This window comes from Erpetoichthys calabaricus, chromosome 2 (assembly GCF_900747795.2).
Source record: "Erpetoichthys calabaricus chromosome 2, fErpCal1.3, whole genome shotgun sequence".
Taxonomy (NCBI): domain Eukaryota; kingdom Metazoa; phylum Chordata; class Cladistia; order Polypteriformes; family Polypteridae; genus Erpetoichthys; species Erpetoichthys calabaricus.
Window position 1 is genome coordinate 238,067,028 of NC_041395.2, and position 24,492 is coordinate 238,091,519.

Below are 24,492 nucleotides of genomic sequence, written 5' to 3' on the forward strand. Positions count from 1 at the left end.
TATTTAGCTTGAGAAAGTTACTATTCATCCATTCTGAAATACAAGTCAGACATTGTGTTAGTGAATCAATAGAATCGGGGTCATCAGGTGCTATTGATAAATACAGCTGTGTGTCATCAGCATAGCTGTGGTAGCTCACGTTGTGCCCTGAGATAATCTGACCTAACGGAAGCATGTAGATTGAGAAGAGCAGCGGACCCTGGATAGAGCCTTGTGGAACACCATATTGGATATCATGTGTCCTTGAGTTGTAATTACCACAACTAACAAAGAATTTTCTCCCTGCCAGGTAGGATTCAAACCAATTTAAGACACTGCCAGAGAGGCCCACCCATTGACTAAGGCGATTTCTAAGAATATTATGATCAAATGCAGCACTCAGATCTAAGAGGATGAGAACAGATAAATGGCCTCTGTCTGCATTTACCCGCAAGTCATTTACTAATGATATGCAGGCAGTGTGCCTCGCTACATCATTATAAAATTTTTTTACCTGCTGGTGAGACTGCAAAGAATGAAATGCTTATGACAATTTTGCTGTAGTCTTTTTTTGTAGTGCCTACCTAGTGTCCTGTGGCACAAATGTATTGTGACATGTCTTGCTTCTACGTGTACATCTGTGATGAATTGAAAGTAGGGGTGTGCTGAAGCCTAGGTAATATGGAATGTTCAGCTATTTCTGGGCTTGATTAGAACATGTGCCAATTGGGTGGTGAAGCGATTTATATATGCCTGGTATGACATCAGCAGTTGTGGAGTAGATACAATTTAATAAAGTACAAGGTAATAACCTAAGTATGTGTGAATGTAAGTATTTTCCAGGTGGATCATCTAAGATGCTCACATCTAAAAGTAGAAGCACAATAGGGGAAAGCACTTTTTGTGAGGCTATAGGACACGTCTATAGGAAGAGCTGAGTGACTGGGGTGAAGGATAAGATTGTGCTTTTGCTCCAAACAGGCTGTGTGGTTTAAACTTAAGCATCTAGTCATCTGAAGAATGAAAACAAGATGGTGATGTTGATACTTCCCTTTTATAGGGTGCAGCTGGAGTTTTGATGGTTCTTATTTTTAAACAATAGCTGCCTGAGAAGCGCTAGAATTTTTTTGTTTTTTCTTGCTCTTGCTCTGGGTGCTACTTTAGCCATTTCCATAATAGTAAAGTATAAAAAAGCAAGTACCACCATACATGTAACACCCACCATCATCTCTAAGTTTGAATACATTTGCATATTTACTTATATTTACTTATTTTTAATTTGAATATAAAAACCTATTTTGATTAATTTGACAACCCTTGTACACAATGTTAGCGTTCCAATGCTAAGCAAACGGGCTGTCAAATTCCTATGCATGCAAACCACAAGTTTGTCAATATATAGACTGTTCAGTGTTTAGTGGGGGCAATGTAGTCACGTGTCAGTGTTTGTCTGAAACCAGCAAAGGTTGACATGCTGGTTTTCTTGACAAAAAAATCTGTAAAAACTACAATGAGTGTTGAGAAGAAGTAGAGATTTTAGGGAAGCAAGTATTAAGTAAGGCTTCTGTTGGTTATGGTAATTTTAAAATTTTATTTGTTCTGCACTGTACCCTATAATGGTAGCCCTTTTTTTTGAAAAGTTAAAAGCTGGTTATCTGCAGATAAATGTTTGAATGTGCAATATTTAGATATTTTATTTTACATTTATACTCTATTTCTATTATATCTAGTGATCACTTTTTTGATTCTTATTCTGTGGTTTGTTAGTTTATAGTCTAATGCTGGACATCAGTAAATAATGTTTTATTGATTATAGATTGTACAATATTTAGAGGCTGCTCATGAGCCACAAGTCAGAGCTTTTGTAATAATTGTTCATTGCTTGAATGTTCTATGTTCAGTGCCAATTAAAAATGTAGTAAATACGTCATCCTTGCATTAGAATATGAACCAATTAATATTTAATGTTATCTCGTGATAATGCTCCATCATGTTTAAAAATCTGTTACACAGTGAATATTGAACTGAAGATTGACTTTAAAAAATTATATTGCAAATCAAATCGCAATCACATCTGTCAGAAAAATTGCAATTAGATATTTTCACCAAATTGTTCAGCCCTAGTTTGCAGGATATTTTTATTATATTTATTAACATAATAATGGTAATGTTATTTGTAAACATTATCTGAAGCCATGTAGAAATTATCAGAGTGTCTGTTAGGAAGTCCAGAATCCAGTTTGCAGTGCGTGGCACAATGTCTTAAATTGGAGAGTTCAGTGGTCAGTATTTCTGGTACAACAGTGTTAATTGCTGAGCTTTAGTGTAACAGGATGTCTGGTATCACAATTGTTATTATCCAGATATGCCAAGATGTTATTGAATACAAGGGTTATGTCATCCTCTGTGGACTGGTTGTGACAATATGCATAGTGGAGATGAACATAACTATCTGGAATATTCTGTTAAATTTGTCCCAACTCATTCTCACAAAGCACTTAATCATGCCTGGAGTGAAAGCCTCTTGTCTGTAGTTCTTCAGGCAATCTGCTTTTTTTCTTTTTTTAGGTATAGGGATAATTCTTATGCTTTGGAAGCATGCAGAGGCCATGATTTCTTCCACGATTTCATTTTGAAGTTTTTACTAAATGTGTAAGCTTATTGGTTACTGCAGATTTTTAAAATATGTCTAGAAATACCATACTGATTATGTGTCGCTACAGGCATTTGAATGGCACGCTGTTTATTATCATGGTCAAAGTGGGCATTGAAGGTGTTATCATGAAAAGAGAAGGTTGATGAAATTGGATAGGATCTCCTCAGCATTACCTGGTTGTGAACATTAAATCCTTATGGATGGCTGCTGGATCATTGTTCTCCTTCACTTCTGCATTTTTTCCTGGGCTGGATTTTAAATATCTACAAAAAACCCTTTCAACCACTTTGCAGTGGCCTACTCAGACCAAAGTAAGGGGTTTCCTCCATAAAGGAATGCTCATTGTCATGCCGTTTACACAATGAATATGAGTTATCAGGAAAAGGGATTATTTAATAAAAATACTTTGTGTGTACATACAATATTGCCCCTTTTCCCTCAATATATGTAGCTTAGTTGTAACTTGATTGATAAATATTCCAGTTCAGGTGAAAATATTTTACAGAGTGTCTTACCCCTTACCAGGGTTGTATAGAAGGGGATGTGGGCTATAGCATTCAGTTCATTGCTGGTTAGAGACCTGGTATGCAAATAAAGACATTTCTTTTGTTAATAATTGGGGTGATTTTTAGTAAAGGACAATATTTTTTTGAAAGAGAGAGAGTTTTTGTCTTAACTAGGTGAGATATTTTCTCCTAAGATATTACTACAAATTAGCCAGGTTAATTAATCAGAGCATTAGCTGTCTGCAGCAATTTTATTGCAATTGTCATTCTTTTGTAGCTGCTGTTCTTGTTGTGAGGACATAGTGATACTGTCATTTAGCACATGCGACATTATTGAACCTATGAACCAATGAATGTTGCTCTTACTATTGGCAGCTGGGTTAGTATTTTCCCTTGAAGGAAACACAACGTGAATCAGCAAGCTCAGCAATCTGTTTGAATCGGGCTGCTTGACATTCCACTCTTTACTGATTCATTAGTTTTTCCAGCACTGGCTTTTTCTTTTTAGCTATAGTGCTGTGGGGTTGTTTTCTTTGTTCCACTTCCCACTCACCTAGTCTACTCTTTTGCCTTTTGATCCAAGAAAAAAAACACAATTTCCACTACTAATCCTTACATTGTAAAGTGACTCTCTCATCTTGCATACTATATTTTTTAGTTTTTGATTATACTCCACAAAACCCAAACTTCCAGTAATTTGACATTCTTTTTTCAACATGTTCTGGTACTGCTCTTCAGTATTTTCTGTTTGCTATCTTCATTTATTTCTGTAATTATTCCTCTATTATGTATAACATTCCTCCTTCTGTAGACCTTTTTTTTTTTTTTTTTAAACCTCTCACCAGTAAATGTTCCCTGATCCACTACCCTAGAAGCTAGACTGCCTCATTGTGTAAGCTTTCATAACTGTTTACTGGGTGGTACTTTAATTTTATCCACCTTGCGTTGCCTTTGTCATACGCAACCAACAAATCAATTAAGAAGTACATTAATTTAGCTCAGGAGTTCTGGTTATTCTTTACACAGCTGTCCATCCTGGTCAAGGTTTGGACATGGTGTGGATTAATTTGGTCTAAGTGAGTGCGAGGCTGGACATCCAGGTGGATGCTATGCTCCTTTTAGTATTCCCAGTTGTATTTCTGATTTTTGCAAATGTCAAATAAAATACAAACCTGCTGAAGTTAGTCTTTGCCTTTCTTTCTCCAAATTTTAAATTGTTTTTTCTATCTGTTTGAAGCATGATTAAACATTCACAATGGTGACATCATGACCATACATGTTTAAAATATTGGCCATGCAGAAGTAAATTCTGGAACTGAATTTGAGACTAGGAAGTATATTAGAGTTTAGTACTTTAGTAAGCACTTAATGTGTGTATGAGAGATTAATTATCATTGCATTAAAATGTCAGTCTTCCTTTTCAATAATAATGTATAAAATACATACACTTGCAGGCTTTTGTATTCTTTTAGTAAAAATTCAGAATAATGTTACATAGGAACTCATCCACATGCCCCATAGAAAACTGGTCACTCCACACAGACTAATAAACCCAGCATGGGGTATGGTACACTTTGCCTTTGTGATGAAAATTTCTTCAAGATGCTGCAGAGCTCCATTGCATAAAATGAAATAGCTTACATGACTTAATTGCAGGCCAAAAAGAGACAAAATACTGAATGTTCCTTCTAAAAGTTTTCAGCTCACAAAAATTCTGAATTAACATAAATCTCCTTAATTTGGGGTGTTCATAAGAACTGTACTGTTTTGCTTCATGAGGTATAAGTACATAATAAACAAGAACAGTTGTGCTAAATATTTGAAATATTAAAATGTGTGCTTCAGTGTAAATGCTTAACGTTTGTAAATATACTCGATTGTAATAGAATTGTGTCATTTTTCACCCTGTGATAGTGGACTTTAGAAGGTTAAATCCCTAGTAAAGGATCAATAATCACAAATAAATTCATATTTGTAATCACTAACCTTGAAATAGTTTAAAATGAATAACCCAAATGCTAATGTTTGAAAGTTGTCATTTTTAAACTTCCTGTAGTGGTACTTAGAGGACTAGAACCACCAGTAAAGAATCACTTATCAAAAATATTATCATATTTGTGACTAGCAACCTTGAAATAGCATAAAACAACACTTCACATATATATATATTACCGATCGCAATTTTTTCAAAATTTTGTGAAAGAGAGTAACTTTGACTCCTCTTTGACCCTGGAGTTCACAACCCTAATGGTATGTTGATGTAGCATGTACAACTTCAGGGTCTGATAATTTTTGCTGAAGGCATCTGCAAATGAGAGTTTTGGGGTCTATAGGGTCAAAAGTAATAGGGAACCCCAAAAAGCTTGGCTTCCTGCATAAACAAACATCAGGATGTCACCTATATTTAATGGTGTTTTCTTGTACTGATGAGTCAGGAGGTGCCAGATAGAAAAAACTGAAGTGATTTCAAAGTGTTCATAAGTAATTTTTATGAACACAATAAATTATTCATTAGTAATACTGTTAATTATATCTTTAGTTTCAAGGCACTTATTAATAGGAAAGTATTAAAGCAAATTGATTTCCTGTGACTGAAAGAATTTTAATTTCTATAAGTCAAATACTGTTTAAGGCCGGATTTATACTTCACATGACGCATATGCCTGCATATGCTACTGCTACGCAAGCAGTGTACAGTAATCCCTCGCTATATCGCACTTCGCCTTTCGCGGCTTCACTCTATCACGGATTTTATATGGAAGCATATTTAAATATATATCACGGATTTTTTGCTGGTTCACGGATTTCTGCGGACAATGGGTCTTTTAATTTCTGGTACATGCTTCCTCAGTTGGTTTGCCCAGTTGATTTCATACAAGGGACGCTATTGGCAGATGGCTGAGAAGCTACCCAACTTACTTTTCTCTCTCTCTCTCTTGCGCTGACATTCTCTGATCCTGACGTATGGGGATTGAGCATGGAGTTCTGTTCGCACACCTAGACGATACGGACGCTCATCTAAAAATGCTGAAAGATTATCTTCATGTTGCTCCCTTCTGTGCAGCTGCTTCGTGAAGCGACATGCTGTACGGTGCTTCGCATACTTAAAAGCTCGAAGGGCACGTATTGATTTTTGATTGTTTGTTTTTCTCTCTCTCTCTCTCTCTCTCTCTCTCTCTCTCTCTCTCTCTCTCTTTCTCTGCTCCTGACGGAGGGGGTGTGAGTTGCCGCCTTCAACAGCTTTGTGCCGCGGTGCTTCGCATACTTAAAAGCCAAACAGCCCTATTGATTTGTTTGCTTTTCTCTCTCTTTCTGACATTCTGTGCTCCTGACGTGCACTCCTTTGAAGAGGAAGATATGTTTGCATTCTTTTAATTGTGAGACGGAACTGTCATCTCTGTCTTGTTATGGAGCACAGTTTAAACTTTTGAAAAAGAGATAAATGTTTGTTTGCTGTGTTTGAATAAAGTTCCTGTCTCTCTACAACCTCCTGTGTTTCTGTGCAAATCTGTGACCCAAGCATGACAATATAAAAATAACCATATAAACATATGGTTTCTACTTCGCGGATTTTCACCTTTCGCGGGGGGTTCTGGAACGCAACCCCCGTGATGGAGGAGGGATTACTGTACTGTTTATACTTGCGTGCATATTTTATGTAAATCTGGAGGAATCCATCGGGTGGCAGTGCAAGATATCACTGTCAGAAAACAACGTTCGGCTTCACTGTGTTGTGAATTGCCTGAAACATCCATTAAATTCAGGACACCTTTGCACAATATCTCTGAAAAAGGTGGATATTTAATGATTACATCAATCAATATGGGGATGCATGCACCCATTCCAGCAAGCATCGGGCACGAGGCAGAACTTGCGTCAGCTTATCACAAGGTGAATACAAGTACACACATACACTAGCATTATTTTAGCATCACCAAATCCCGAACCTTTGTGTATTTTGAAAGAAACTGGAGCAGACTGTGCAAAACCCACCAGGAAAACGTGCAAACTCCAGGCAGGGAACATCAGGGATGTAACTCCCTGAGAGGCGACAGCGCTACCACTCCACCACTGTGCTGCCACCTCATGTGTAATTTTTGACAGTATTCATTATTTAAATGAAGTTAATAATTTATCTGTAAAATGTAATATACATACTTTAATGCATTTCATCATGAAAGAGATATGAAGTATAAATCTAAGGATTCTAAATGTGAAGAGAGCTGGAATATCAAAAATTTAATGTACTCTGTATGGAAATTGCTGCCTGCTGCAGCCGTCAGTGCAGTTGGAAGCCCCAGAAGCACATAGCACATTAACAACTGGGTTGGTTTTGGTTTTAAGATGACGTTTATGACAGTCTATTTTAGTGATAAAGTAAACTACGAGATTAAAGTGGAAATTTCGAGATTAAAGCTGTAATTTCCACTTTAAACACAAAATAGACCTTTTCACTGTGTCCCTAATTTTTTTTTCTCTGTGGCTCAAATACGCATCCATACATTCTAATGCTGTTATGAAGATGCAAAAGAAAGACGACACAGAAGATGGTACTGTATGTGAGACCTTCAAAATGTATAGTGTCATTATGATGGGGATTATGCAGTGTTGGAAAAGAAAAGCACCCCGAATACATTTGTATGTCAGTTTTTAACTTTCATGATTTGCTTCACTGCATCGAACCATTCACTAAACCTCAAAGCAAGCTCATTGATCCTGTAGGATCTACATAGTGGCTTTCTGTCACATATTAATAGAGTAAACAGACTCTGACATCATGTTCCAACTTGAACACAATGCGCCCCCTGATTGCTGGTGCTGTAAGTTATGCATGCATTATGTTAATTTCTGAGGATGTGCTCATAGGATGTGTCAATTGAACGCTGGGAACATGTGGCAGCCATGATGTGTGCACATACACATTCTGAGTGTGAAGTATAAACTGGCCCTTAAACTGCAGTTGCAAGAAAATGAAATGTAATTTGCAAACAGTGGTATGATTAACACTGATAAAACATAAGAAATCAGAGTTTAAATATGTTTCATCTTAATTGTTTTATATATACAAGACTGCCTTCCAACAAGCTTTTTAAATAGATTGTGAACAGCTTTATTTGTTGTTTATTTTTCAGATCAGCTGTCAAAATGAGTTTACTCTCTAGTATCAGAAGGACACGAAATTGCCAGTACATATTTTATACCTAAAGATCTTAATCTCTTGTTTGTTTTTAATAGGCTGGTTCCGTGGATACAGGTTGAGACGCAAGTCCAGAAAGGTGGGTGCAATAGATTATGTCATATGAGAAATGTACAGAACATTTTTTTTCTTTTGTAGAATTCAGTAGTACATGCTGTATTTATTGCTTGAAGAACAAAAGCAGAAATGTTTCCAAATGTAATATTTAATGTTGATCTCTAAACAGAAAATTGTTTTTATTCAATCTCTTAATGAATTTTGAACTTGGTGCTTAGTTCATTAAAGTTGCTTTATCAGCTGATCAACATTTCATGCAAATAGCCATCATTTGACATTAACTTGTATGAATGAGTCAAAGCTTTGAAAATATATCCAATAAATCACAGTCATTTCAGGGTTCATGTTAATAGAATATGTGTATTTTGATTCAGATTAAAATTTTCTACCAGTAAGTGTTTCAGCAAAGAAGACTGAGGCAGACACACAAAGTTTAGCAAATAAAGGTATTGTAATTAGAATGTAAAAGTTACAGATAAGAAATGGACATTCTTAAAAATGGAAAATAGATTTTTTAATTTTTCTGGTCTGTCTTTATGAAAGCATTTCCTCATTGTTCAATAGATTGTACTGTAGCGGTCCAGTGCCGCTAAGATTCACATCATTGAAGAAATGGTGATTTATTTATTTTTTAGTGGAGATTCCAGGGATGCACCTATCCTTGGCCCGACCCTCATGCACTCACAAGCAAGAGACAAAAAGCCACCGATAATAAAACAGCAAATAAAGAATGTATTAATAATAAATGAAAACAATGATCCCACCCCGGTTCCCCTTACGGCGATGTACAATTAAAACGACAACAGACCACAACAATAACCACACACAGTAAAGTCCATGAAAAAACAGCAACTGATGTAATGTAAAGATGAAAGTAAATAGTCCAGAGATCCACACGTTGAAGGGGAATGTAAAGATAGCACTACTGGTAGTTCCTGAAATGGTGAAGATGGGTGGATGGTTCAGGAGCACTCCTTTCTTCACAGGATGGCCATAAATCCACATACAGTCCTCATGTAACAGGCAGACAGTAGACAATCCAGAACCTGACCCAGAAACGATCCAGGAGAAACTGAGAAGGCACAGGTATCACAACGGAGGTAGACAGACAGAAACTTTAGACACAAAACAGAATATATATATATATATATATATATATATATTTTTTTTTTTTTTGGGTAACACTAGCTAACTTTAGCTGGTCGCGCTGGCCTCTTTGTACCCAACAGCCCCTGCACCCTCAGCAGATGACCAATCAGAGCCACTGCAGGGATTGCTGGGAGTTGAAATTTCAAGCACCGCTACAGTACGCAATTTGATTTAACTGAAGAAACTTACTAGAAATACTGATATTTATCTGTGCCAGTTGCTTTTTTAATCCTTTACATTGTTCTGTATTTTAATCTTGTATTACAGATGTGGTCAGTCTGATTTATTGATAGAACTTAAATATTGTATAAGGGGCAAAATATTTAAGCAGGCTTATATATATATTTTTCACAATACTATTTGCTATGCGTCTGTATTAATTTTATCTATATATTTATCTATATATTATTTTTTTCATAGGGTGTGTTTCCTGCTAGCTACATACACCTAAAGGAAGCAATTGTTGAAGGCAGTGGGTGAGTTTTTGAAAGAAATATAAAGTAGAAGATTGACTAAGAACAGTTCACAAAACTTCGCAACATATCCTTAGTATGTATTATGTACTTAATTGTCTGTTGTCCTATTAAGGGTTCAAAGAGCACTCTAGAACAATTTGCTGAAAGCTCTGTATTAATTGTATATTTTTAGATATAATCTTTTAAAATAAGCTTACACCGATTGATTATTAAAGCTACATAAAGTAGGTTGTGTTCTGTTAAAAAAATAGACATATCTTTTTCAATGGTTTATGTTCAAGACTCATTATATTAGAAGAAATTATCGATTGTTTGGAGCATTAGTTATCTATTCAGTTTCCAGAGTCACTTTTATTTATTTATTTATTTTTTCATGTGGAGTCTACCACATAGTCATCAGATGCAAGGCAGTAAAAAAACAGTTATGACAGGATGCCAGTTTATCACAAAGCACAGTAAAGCCCTTATCCTAGCTCATTAATTCATTGTGCATTAGGTATTTATTTTAAAAATAATAGTATTTTAATAATAGCATAGTAAGTGGTGGACAACGTAAATATCATGACTTAAGTCAGACTCGAGTCTTAATTGCAGTGACTTGCTTAACAATATTTAAAAAGTGACTTGACTTAGACTTGCGTATTGATGACTTGCAACTTGACTCGGACTTAAGATGAATGACTTGCAAATTTGCATGATATGTGCACCACTTATTATTTTTTAATTTGCATTCTTTTAATTTATATTATGTTAATATACTCTAACCTCTCCATATCTGCAATAGTCATCTGTACTATTTAGCATGTAGGAATGCAATAGGCACAGAGGGATCAGTGCTGGGGATTATCATTTTTAAATATTTTTAATATACTGCAGACTGCACTGCAAATAATGAAATGACGAGATCAGAGGGTCAAAAATCACTGACATGACAACAACATATTTAATCTTTGTCATTTAAATATTCTAAAGACAGTTATGCTTGCTAGAGATTTGACCCCAGACACTACAGTTGATGTGTCATCGTTCATACTAATGTACCATTTAGTACATAGAACCAACCACCTGTCTCCTTAGCTGCATGTCAGCTATGCTGACTCAGTTTGGCATTGCTTAACACTGCCTAAGGTATACAATAAAATCTATCTGGAATGTCATTAAATTTTTGCAATGTTAGGTGTATTGCATTGACATTCATAGACCTTTTGGTGGGTAGTGGCTCAAAAGGGGAGAAGGAGTGAGTACTTTACAGGACAAGTTTTGTCACTTTTTAATCCTCAACTCAAATTAGTGCCTGCTTTATGTGTTTTTAATTTCACCTTAAATTTGCATGCAGTACCAGAGTAATTATAATAATATTCACATCCTTAGCAAAAATATTAGCATGTGATTACATTATGTTGGAATGTCAGAAAAGACAACCCCTCTACTGCACATGTACTTTGTTTTCCTATTATAACACATCTTAACAAGATGACAGAGCAAATAAAGGAATTTCTATTTAGTAACATGAAATACCAAACATAATGGCAAGAATTTGCATGATAGAATATACAGCGAGGAAAATAAGTATGGAACGTGTCAACGTTTTTCTCAGTAAGTATATTTCTAATGGGGCTATTGACATTAAATTTTCACCAGATGTCAGTAAGAACCCAAGTAATCCACACATACAAAGAAATCAAAACAAATAAGTCCATAAATTATGTGTAATAATGTGGAATGACACAGGGAATAAGTATTGAACATGCTTACTGAAATTTATTTAATACTTAGCAGAAAAGCCTTTGCTGGTAATGACATCTTCAAGGTGTCTCCTGTATAGAGAAACTGTTTGCATATGTTGCTCAGGTGTGATTTGCCCATTCTTCCACACAAACTGTCTTCAAATCTTGAAGGTTCCGGGGGCCTCTTCTGTGAACTTTAATCTTCAGTTCTTTCCATAGATTTCCAATTGAATTCAAGTCGGTTGATTAACTGTGCCATTCCATCAGCTTTATTTTCTTTCTCTGAAACCAACTCATTGTCTTGCTGAAATGTCTACCCTTGTTTCCTCTTCAACATCCTGGTATATGGCAGAAGATTCTTATTAAGAATGTCCCAGTACATTTCTCCATTCATCCTTCCTTCAATTATATGAAGTCTGCCAGTACCCTATGCTGAAAAACAGCATGTTGGTATGGTGTTTTGGGGTAATGTGCAGTGCCATTTCTCCTCCAAACATGGTGTGTGCAACGACATCCAGAGAGTTAAATTTTGGTCTCATCTGACCAGATTATATTCTCTCAGCATTCCATTGGCTTGTCCAGATATTGTGCAACAAACTTTAAATGAGCTTCAACATACTTTTTCTTCAGCAGTGGAGTTTAGCACAGCGAGTGTTCATAGAGGCCATGGCAATTGAATGCATTACTTATTGTTTTCTTTGAAACAACTGTACCTGCTAATTCCAGGTCTTTCTGAAGCTCTCCGCAAGTGGTCCTTGGCTCTTGGACAACTCTTCTGATTATTCTTTTGACTCTGTTAGAAATCTTGCGAGGAGCACCTGGTTGTGGCCTTTTATGGTGAAATGATGTCCTTTCTGCTTTCGTATTATGGCCCCAATGGTGCTCACTGGAACATTCAGAACTTTAGAAATACGTCTGTAACCATTGCCATCAGTATGTTTTGCAGCAATAAGGTTGCAAAGGTCTTGAGGGAGCTCTTTGCTTTTACCCATCATGAGATGCTTCTTGTGTACACCTTGGTAATGAGAAACCTTTTTATAGGCCATCAATTAGGACTAAACCAGCTGATATTAATTTGCACTGATAAGGGGGCAGGATTGCTTTCTAAATACTGACAGATTTCAGCTGGGTTCTTGGCTTTCCATGCCTTTTTGTACCTCCTTTTCTTCATGTGTTCAATACTTTTTCCCTGTGTCATTCCACTTCATTACACATAACTTAATTTATGGACTTATTTGTTTTGATTTCTTTGTATGTGTGGATTACTTGGGTTGTTAGTGACATCTGGTGAAAATTTCATGTCAATAGCCCCATTTGAAATATACTTACCGAGAAAAACATTGACGTGTTCAATACTTCTTTTCCCTGCTGTAACTTAAACACTCGACACAAACACCTTGGATTTTATGCTGCTTGAGTTTTGACTTAAATTCAATAACATCATGTTCATTTTGTATGTCATCACTGTGTGATTCTACACATTGACATATGTTTTTTGTTGACACACTTTCCCTTTATAAATTTCAGAACAGCACTATTTCAAAATGTTATGCATTCTTTTGTTACTATGAACTTTATCAAATGTGTCTACTACTTTGTCCATGTCCAAGCCCTCTGTGATAAATGCTCAAGAGCAGGCCGAGGGTTTCCAATGACCCACTCCAGGATGACTCCTGTATAAGACCAAGGAGTGGTAGTGGGATGTGAGGGACAAAAATACCAAAAGATACCAAAAGACTGGTGATGAGGACCCGAGCCCCGTTAAAGTGTTGGCAGATGTTTCGTTAATCTGAGCTGACCTGTATGGGTGAGCTGAGGGGATATCATTTTAGAGAGAAGAACTGTGGCTTGTTGGAGTTTTAATGGATGGATTCTACCCATGGATTTTAACCTGGTTTTGATATAATATTTATTTGATGACTTTTAACCTAACGTTTACTGGTTTTATTAGGATTATTTATTTAATAATTGGAACACTGCACTTTTTGAACCTTTATTTTTCTGGTTTTAATAAAAGCACATTAACATTTTTCCACCAAACCCTTGCTCAATGGGTATGTCCTCATTAGTCCAGCTCATCTGGGTACATGACTATTGATGGTTTTGGGTTGAAGAGGCTACCAGAAGCCACAAGGGTCACAAGTAGACTGCAGAGCTTACTGTGTTTGATTGACACGGCATGCTGACAAAGTACATGTGCAATGCTTCTTCAGTACGCAAATGACTTTAGTTGCAAGTGGAAGATCCTGCCGCACTTTACGCAACTGTTTTTACGTTTCTGCCTTTGTCCAGAAACCGTTTCATAAGCTTCATGACTTAGTCTCTCCTGTGGGATGACTGGGACCTTTTCCTGAGTAAGGAGTGGCATTGCACATTTATTTTGTCAGCATGTTTGTGTCGATCAAACACAGGAAGCCCTGCAGTCTACTTGTGACTTTACGCTGTAGGAAGATAAGTAAATAAATGAAGGTAAATAACATTTGATCTGGCTTTTATATAAGTAACATATAAATGTTTTTTATATAAAGACCATCACAAAACATAATCACAAACAGAACTTTGCACGATACCTTGGCGAGCTCAACATGCCCTACTGTTTCTTGAAGGATATGCATGTGTCAGATTCACTTGCAGGATGACTTCTTGCAGACTGCTTGCTGCTTGTGCTGATCGACACATTTACAAAACAAAAGATGCTAATGGAGAGGTGCAAAGGAATTTAAGGTGGCCTGGAATTACAAGTTTTTTCATAGGCTTCAGGGTTTCTAATATTAAATACTACTACTAATAATAATAAAATAAAAACTACTACTGAACATGCTTAGTAAATGTAATGCTGTAAATACTGCGTCAATATGTAGCTGAATATTTATATATTTAAAAAAATATATTAATGCATCACGCACAATTATGGATTTATCTAAACTTTATCTTTCAGTGACAGCAGATAGCAATAATGCATTAACTAAATTGGTAATGTCAGATGCCAATACAATTAACCAGTGGTTGAAAGTAATCTGATCTAATTGTTTTTTAATGTCAGATTTGCTTCCATGGTGCTTTCCCACAATTCAGCCAATAACTAACTAGTAAGCATAGAGCCAATGTGTTGGTGACATTTACAAATGTGTCCCCTATGCAACAACACTCAGAGCATTTTATTTATCGACTAATTTTGGCAGCCTTTAACAACATTTAGAGGTCCTGAAGACTATATGGACGTAATGCAGTACATAATCTGCAAACCATGTGACAGCTAAGTACTGTAGCATTAAATAATATGTTAAGCACTCAGTATCAAAACTATTACACATAATGCTACTCCATTACACCAGTAAACTGGTAGCTTTAATGTAGTGGCAATTGATGTGACAAATTTGGATTTCTAAACACACTGCAAGTGTAGAATGAACTGGTTCTTCATGCTTTTGTTATTTTGATTTTTCTGTGCTCCTGAATTATGTTGACCTGAAGTCCATCTCTCTGTTCATTAATGGAAAATGATCACAATAGGTGACTGTTAATGATGTTAGTTCATGAAAGAGCAATAACCTCAGTAGAGTCAAACTGTGTCCTCCAGACTCCATACTTTAGTGATGTTATGCGATATGCCCTGTTATACTGTGGTTATGATTAGGATTGTGGGAGGAGTTATCTGTCACAAGTCGAGAAAACCAAGTAACAAAAACGTGCAATCCAATTGAATTGACGATTTTGGCAGCTGATCTAAATCGGCCAATTTGCCTATTTTTCATTAAAAAAGACTCGGTCAGTAATCAGTAAATTGGCTGATCATTAAAAACTATATTTTCAGCCAATTTTTCTAAGCCTTACGATAATTAACTTTTTTTTTTTCAGCATACCTCCTGCAATGTGAACAAATAGCAGCGAATGTAGGCTTGTTTTATGGCAATTGGGAAATTAACCGCTATGCTAAAGAAAATGGAGTACTAAACTAAAAAATGAATCGGAGAAGTTATTGTGTGCAGTTAGACAAATGGCAAGGAAAAAGTACTTTAACAAATTCAGACCTTTTTATTTTGTCTTTTACATGAAAACAGACTTGTTTGAGTTTGGACAGGAAGCTTGTTTTAAGTGCAGAGGCATACATTTCTAATTAGGAAAAGTAAAGATAACGACATATTTGAGATTTTGTACTGTGTTTATTATTTGTTGCTGTGTGGTATACAACATATGTTTTGGTAAGAAACAAGCAGTGCATAATTAAAATGGTAATCCATATTTATAATTGAACATCAAGAATTACAAGTGTCTAGCTGATACACTGAAGAAAAAAGTGCACCTTTATAAATGTATATTTTAACAGCAACAGTGCAATTAATGATTTAAAATGATTAAAACCTATAAGTGCATGTATATCTAAGTGCATGTATATCTATCTAATTAAGCAGAGCTTAATTGCCAATCTATATATATAATTCACTAAGCTGGAAGACAAGTAGCCACCCATGGAAAGCACGCCGGAAGGGGCGTGGATTCACTAAGCCGCCGACAAGTAAGCCGCCCATGGCGCACGCAGGAAGGAACCACGCCCACCAACTCTTAAAACCATTGGATTACGACGACAACTCGCAGAGCCACGGCCACCAACTCGGACGCGTCGACTGGGAAAAAACGCCGTCATTTATCTTCGTCTGGGCTACAGTACACATGCACCTTTGAGCCACGTTGACTTTTCGCTTACGACGCACGACCGCGTGCACCATAGCAAACTATTTTACACGCTACATGCAGCAATTCGTTTCCGCGACATACGTGCGTCTTCTTAGATGGTCCTGCTGGAACACGGAAAACGTTTCCCGCCCACCAAAGCAGGACCATGTAAAAAGAGGCATGTTTGTCGCGGATGTGAATTGCTGAATGCAGCGTCTAAAACAGTTAATAGGCTGCAACAAAATTATGAAAGTACGGACGCATTTTTTCACACAAGCTGTGTGTGTGTGTGTGAGGGTGGGTTGGTGTTAGTTAGTTAGCTAGTTCCACGAAGGATTTCAACATTTAATATGCACAAGCGCTAACATTGCAAAATCAGCCCAAACCAGAAAAGACGGCTGGCAAAAAGTGGCCGACAAATTAAACGCGTGTGCATTGTACTTACTGAAAGCAGTGTTACGGATTTTGCAAATGTTCATTTTTTTCCCTCTGCTTAAAAAACATTTAAAAAGCGGCGTGATTATGCGGCGTATACTACGCCGCGGCTTGGTATGCAGCGTTTATAACAGTTTGTTTGTCGCGGATAATTTGCCTTTTACTATATAAACGCATGTGCATTGTACTTACTGAAAGCAGCGTTACGGATTTTGCAAATGTTCATCATATATAATCCACCAAGTCGTCTGACCGTGCGGGCGCATTTTTTCACACAAGCTGTGTGTGTGTGTGTGTGTGTGTGTGTGGGTGGGTTGGTGTTAGTTAGTTAATTAGTTCCTCGAAGGATTTCAACATTTAATATGCACAAGCGGGGTTGGTGTTAGTTAGTTAATTAGAACCTCGAAGGATTTCAACATTTAATCATCATCATATATAATCCACCAAGTCATCTGACCGTGTGATACAAACGACAGAGCACCGCCCAAGAACTCAAACCGCTAGAGAGACACGCCCACCAACTCTAAGAGCACCAACTCTAATATGCCTGCCCGCCTGACTGTTGTGCTGGAGTGTACATGTAAAACCATCACAACTATCAGACGCTGTCTATATCTAAGAAGATATATAGCACGCGTCCACCCACGCTCTCAAGGCATTCACAGTGCCTGCTCATGTGCTCCAACACAACAACTCGCCACACACAAATCTTGCTTTATTTGACTCAACACGGGAAACCTCACCCTGCCCGGACATGGAGAGGATTGACAGATTGATAGCTCTTTCTTGAATTGTTCCCCACGAACGAGGAATACCCACTGAGTGCGGGTCATACGCTCCCTCTGAATACGTCCCTGCCCTGTGTACGCTCCCCACCCCCCTCCTACTACCGTGGTCGGGTGACTTGGTGGATTATATATAGAAAAGCAGCCGAAACCGCAAAGAACAATGAAAGAATAACGTGGCTCAGAGGTGCCCAGACGACAGCGACTCAGGTGAGGAGTTGGGGGCAGCAAGTCTTTGATAGGCTGCAACAACATGATGAAAGAACCGGCGCATTTTTTTCACACAAGCTTGTTAGTTAATTAGTTACTCGAAGGATTTCGAGATTTAATATGCACAAGCGGTAACACTGCAAAATAAGCCCAAACCTGAAAAGACGGCTGGCAAAAAGTGGCCGACAAATTAAACGGGTGTGCATTGTACTTACTGAACGCACCGTTACGGATTTTGCAAATGTTCACTTTTTTCATTCAAAGCGCTGTCCACACAGGGAGGAACCGGGAAGCGAACCCAAAATCTTCCACAGTCTCCTTACTGTTAACCAGCAACACTACCACTGCGCTACAAGGCAGAAAATGCAGTTAAAGAATGCACCGGGCTCAATTTTATTTTCACTTCTGTTTGGACAACTGTGTCGTTCAGGAAGTGTTCACCTATCAATACATAATTATGCAGCGTATGCTAGTAGTAGTAGTTCGCTAGTATCAATTAATTGATTGTGTGGGAATATTTTTTTTTTCCAGAAAAATGGTGAAAGCCACTTTTTATTTTCTCGTATACATAGTATAGAGAAAGTATAGGAATCGTGAAAAAATTCAACCTCGAGATTTTGATGAATCTTGACATTTTAGAACTTCCTGTGTCCGAAAATACCATTTTTGAAATTGTGTGTGTGCCTGTCTGTTTGTAAACACGATAACTTGAAAACACTTTGACCTAGGTCAGTGAGATTTTGTGCACCTGCTTTATATCAAAAATAAGGAATCCTATCAACTTTGGAGCCACAACTGTAATCTAGGTAATTCATATGTAATCATGAAAAAATTCCACCACCACTTTTTAACCTCCCTAAGTGTGAAAATATTTTAATATAAAGTTTGATTATAAATAGAGATAAATGATTGTGATATTATCAATTAGTTATGATGAAAAACAAAGACATATGTTATTTGATAAATATTGTGCAACTCGAAGTGGTTCTGATGACCTTTTCCTCCATCTCAGTATACGAGAAAGTCTAGGGGAGCACACTCCCAATGTTTTAATAAAGTTTATTTCTGATAAGTACATTACAGAAAATGTAAACAATATAACAACTTATAATTATGAGAAGCATTTTATTTTCTTTTGTGCCATATGTATTATTGGTAAATGTTTTTGTATATACAGTACTGTATGTTATTAGTTAAAGTATGTATTGTAAGGAAATTTAATATTTTTATGGTCACTGAACAATAAGTGAACAGAATTTAATTTTGTTAATAAAAAAACAGTTAACAACTGTTGTCTTATACAGTAGTTTAGTTATAAAAATGCCAATGTTAAAACTTTAATATAGGACATAAAACTTATGTGCATCTGGTTATGCAGGATTTTAATGTAAAAAGTTTTTTAAAGGGCCAAAGAAAAAAAAAATTGGAATTGGTATCAAAATTGAATGATCAAGTAACATGAAATTGGTGATCGGTGTTGATCTTAAATACCTGATTGGAGCATCCCTACCTTTCTTTTCTAGAGATGATTGTTGTTAAAGGAAGAACAGGACCCAAGCAAGGGTAGTATGTTTGCAGCATACCATTAAATAAAAAAAAAACAAACAAACAAAAGAAACAATTAAATTTAGCAGGACCACTACTTGGATATCTGTGATTGTCAGAACAATCTGTTTCTCCCACATTGTTCAAAGTGGCAGTGAGGCCCTACTCCGTATTAGTTCAGTGTTCCTAATAATCTGCTCACTGAGTGTATGTGAACTTCAAAAGAAAACTGTGAAAAAATATGTCATGCATTAAGGGATCATGCTAAGTAACATAATATGTAACTAACGTGATAATCAACATTTTTTCACACTTTTGTTTTCACTTCTGCAACTTTTAAGTATTTTTAAGGATACATAATAATTTGAAATTCTTATTTCATTTTTTTTTATTTTTACAAGTCCAAAGTTTTAATAGTAAAGACATTACTGATAAACATTATCTACTTTTCAGCTATAGCCTGGGAGGCACAGAAAACAAAATCAATCAAAATTTGAAAGCCATTTTTTTACAATAGGAAAATGAGTAGCAGATTGTGCAAGTATGACATTTGGCCAATAGGCCCTTTGTATATGCAGCAGCAGTTGTTCTGGCTCTAATTTACTAGATGTGGAAGAACTGAAAGTAGAACAGGTTAGTGATGCTGAGCCAGCAAGCTTAAGGAAGGTAGGTAAGACATTGCATTCAATCACACTACATTTTGTAAAATTCTTTATCAGTTAAAATGGATCCAATGACTTTACAATTTTTAAACTGTTCAGAATTATTTAAGCTATCTCAAAACCACTTTAATCAGAATATTCATAGCATATGTTAATATTTCTTTTAAAATCATTTAAAAAAATTTTTTCAGCCCAAAGGAAACAATCATTCCAACAGAGCTGCCACTAGTACAGGAAGTCACTACAACACTTCGTGAATGGGCCACCATATGGCGGGAGTTGTATGTTGTGAGTATTCATTTTACTACAATAATATTTACACCCTATTTTTAAACTTTATTTCATGAGTTTCATGAATATTAAAATGTTTGCTTCTGTATAGAAGCAATTAAATTTAATAAATGCTAGACTGCTGAAAGGGTATTGGTGAAAAAAGCAAAACTGTTTTTTATTTTATTCTGGAATTTAACTCATTGTGTAAGAACTTGAAATGAGTTCCTGTAAAAATTTAATGATGTTAATCTGCAATGAGAAGTGAAGCAAAATTACACCTTTTTTGGCTAACTGAACAGATTACAATAATCAAGCTTTTCGAGGCAGCTCAGGCTCCTTCTTCAGGCAAGCTGTAGTACAGAAACTGGAGTTCCCTCTGTTTATATATACACTAGGAAAGAAATAGCATTTGAAAACCTTTAAGTGGGTCATCTTGAATGTCAAAAATTAACAGGCCTCTCCGGCCCACGATTCATTTAGCAGGAGAGGAGAACAATGTATAGTCTCAGAAGAATCAGAAAATAACAACTTTCCTATCTTAATAACAACAGAGAGGGGAGAAAAAGGAAACACCAAAAATATCCACAGAAGCCACTGAACAGGGCCTTTAGATACAAATCTGCACCTTGAGAAACAGTGAACCCTACTTGAAGGAACCAAATAAATAAATAAATAAAACACAATGGACAGTGATACAACAGTTGGCCAGTGAGAATGACAGTGTTATTTGATAAACCATGTGTTAATTTATTATCTCATTGAAATTCATTCTGAACACACATTTTTATATTTTTGTAGAGAAGAAAACCTTAATATGGATTTTAAATACATTATTTCCAAAGCCAACTTAACATCATTTCAATTCTTAGATATTTTACTTAGTAACAGAAATTTTAGGAAGACTTTATTTTAAAGAGAATTATTTACAGATTACATCCTACCTTAAGATGTTGATGGATCGCCTCAGTTTTCAGATTACTTTTTTAGTGTTTTCTTGAGAGCAAATTGGTTATTGTTAATGAATCCTGGTCTCAAAATCTTGGCCTAGGTAGTTTTGTTTTTTTGCATATTCTCCATATCTTGGAAGATTGTCTAAAAGTTCTCTTGATTCCTTTCTGCATACCAATGAAATGTTCCTGTTATCTTGACTAGTGACTCTTACTTCGACCTGTATTAGTGGGTGCTGAAAATGTGTTGCATATGACAGAAAAGAACCTTTTACTGATTCCCTTGTTCTGCTAAATGTTACCAGGACAGACTTAATCCTTGTCAATTCAGTACTGAGATACATCGATTTTGAAAATTATTGAAGTGTTTTGTTTTTTTTTTCTGCTTTTGAGCTGAGATAAAGATGTACACATTAGTTAATACACAAAGTTTTGAATTGTGCATTTTTGTTGATTTGTATATTGGATTAATGACATAAAACATTGGTGAAATTACATGATTTAATAAGGTTTTTTTTCTCTCTCTCTCGCTCTTTGTTTTTTTTTTTTTTTGAGAATTTCATAGTGAAAGCACGGAATTTAAACAGCAGCATCTACGGTACCTTAATGCATATTAATTGTAATGTCCCCAAAGTCAGTAAAGAATATAAGGATATGTTAGTAAAATATCTATAAAGATATTTGAAACTGCCCCAATCAGTTGATTTTTTTTCTGTCATGGTTTCATATTTAGATGTTTACCAACGGATTAAGTTTCATTTTAAAGTTGAAGTGAATATTTGAAACAAAGTCATGCTTTAGTCCATTTTGAAAAGGGAATTGTTCAGCACACAATGTACAAGCAAAGTAAATGACAAGATAGAAATGTGTGTTGGCTAACATCAATTTTAGAAAAGAAAAATACGTTTAAATACTTTTGATTTGAATTCATAAAAATAATTAATAAAGATTTAGAGCTTAGATGGTTTGAAAGTTGCCTTTTGTTTTTTTTTTTTTAATTGAGCATGCTGTTGAATTATTTGCCATCTTCTACCCATATCTTAATATAACAGTCGTCAAAGTTCTTTATTGAAATTCCTCTGACATTTTTTATTGGTTTTAGGATAGATGTCACGAAATTATCATTCTTAACAAGTGAATGAAGTTAATTTTCTTTTTTTCATGTTCTCCCAGGGAGACAAAAGAGATATGTTCAGCACTGTCAGGGATATGATTTACTGCTTGATCGAGTGGAGATCGCAAATACTTTCTGGAACCCTCCCACAAGATGAATTGAAAGAGCTCAAGCAGAAAGTGACCTCTAAAATAGATTATGGCAACAAGTGAGTATGACTCCTGAGCTTGTATTTTATTAGGAGAAATCGTCTTTGTTTACTGGATACTTCGCTAAGAATGAATAACTTCTGAAAATACAGATTCCTTCTCCCTGGGAATTTACATGCTTATATTAGTGCTCTTTAGTGCTAGAATGTTAAATTTTACTTTTTGAAATTTTTAAGGTTTTCTTTTTGTAGGAGATAACACAAGTTTTAAAATTATAGATTTCTTTAACTTGTGGTTGGTACTTGAACAAAGCATGAACTTTAGATAGCTTGCTATCTTTTATGAATTTGTGGCAGTTAAGAATATAATTAGATTCTGACTTTTAATGAATTGTTTTTGTAATAAGTGAAGCAAAAGGAAAAATTAAAACAAACTTTGAGTAGTTATAAACTGTATATTTGATTACCGTAAATTAATCAAATCATTCAGTGCATTTTGCTTCAATTGTTTTAATAATAGTAAAACCAACACAGCATTCTGAATGGATGTCAAGTACAGTGAATGGATGGTTGTACACTGTCTTCTGTTTAACCCTTGTAATTAATATTTTTACTGGACTTAGCTTGACTCCTTCAATGTCTTGTCTTATTGTGATTGAGTTCCAAAGTAGAGTGATTTTTGACGGCAACCACCAACAAGTTAGGCATTCTCCATATACTAACATTTCTGATATTTGCAGGATACTTTAAAGTGTGCAAATTGAGATTCTGGAATGTGTGTAATTTTTTAAGCATTTCTTAACTTGCTTTTGTTACAATATAAATGTTTAAATCGTAAGCATTTATGTATCATATTAAATGGTTGTTTTTAAAGTAGAGATAAATTAGTAAGACGTAGATTTGAACACTGAATATCCTTTAAACTTTTTTTTTTTTAAGATTTATTAATCTCTGAATTGAAACTAAAGCACTCTTTCATCAGTATCCACAGGGGACAGCCAGTATTTGATAATGGAGTTGAATAAGGTGCAGACATTATTATGTGGTATCTGTCAATAACTTGCATTTTTTTATGTGTTTAAATAAAGATATCTTGACTTGGATTTGGTTGTAAGAGATGAAGATGGAAATATTTTAGATCCTGAGCAAGCAAGTACCATTAATCTGTTCAGGGCCCATGAAGCTGCATCTAAGCAAATTCAGGACAGAATCCAAGAAGAAAAGGTTGGTAAAGTAAATTGTATAATGCCAAAAGTATACCTTTAGCCATAATGAGTTTCAAGTACTTTAGGTAATTATTGATATAGAAACTTGTGTTGTTTAATCTGTTAAGATATCATAAAGTAAAGTTAGCGATTAGCTTGAATTATTATGTGTAATGTAAGTAACTCCGAAATTTTTTGTTGTTAGTTTCTTTTCATTTTTAGGGCCCTGACATTGTGTGAAAGAAGTTCATGTTATTGTTTTCTAGATAAAATGCACAAAAAAGCAGATGTGGATAGAGAATGTTTTGTGGTGTGAGGCTGCACTAGGGATCACTTCAGAATCCGTTGCTTTTCGTGTTGCAAAGGTGATGACCAGAGAAGTTCATAAGGATTGGCAAGAGAGCTCTTGTATGCTCATAATGTACTTTTGAAGGCAAATTGCAGGAAGGGATATTAAAATGGAAGGCTAGCTTAGAGGTGAAATGCCTAAAGGTGAAAAAAGTAAAGACAAAAGTTATGTTTGGAATGGATGAAGCCTGAGGTGTTGTAAGAGGTGTGTGCATGGCTGTGGGATTTTGTGGTAAAGGTGTAGGGAGATCTTCATGTGTATTCCAAAAATGGGGCTGTATATCCTAAAGTAGTAACTAGTAGACTATGGCTCCCAATTCCTTCACTTAAGGTGTACTTTCAAAAATTATTTTGTGTGTTCAAATTTAGCATTTTTATTTCCTTTCTGCATGGCTTTGC

At 35.7% G+C, this 24,492-nt stretch overlaps 1 protein-coding gene across 1 annotated transcript in view; it reads left to right on the top strand.

Annotated features, from left to right (window-relative positions):
- dock1 (dedicator of cytokinesis 1) overlaps positions 1–24,492 on the top strand; it is an 870,017-nt gene that overhangs the window by 138,410 nt on the left and 707,115 nt on the right. Inside the window, exons 3-7 of the mRNA XM_051924023.1 lie at positions 8,377–8,417; positions 9,965–10,020; positions 20,250–20,346; positions 22,452–22,600; positions 23,629–23,764. Of these exons, the coding sequence (XP_051779983.1) occupies positions 8,377–8,417; positions 9,965–10,020; positions 20,250–20,346; positions 22,452–22,600; positions 23,629–23,764 (479 nt within the window). The remainder of the gene's footprint in view (positions 1–8,376; positions 8,418–9,964; positions 10,021–20,249; positions 20,347–22,451; positions 22,601–23,628; positions 23,765–24,492) is intronic.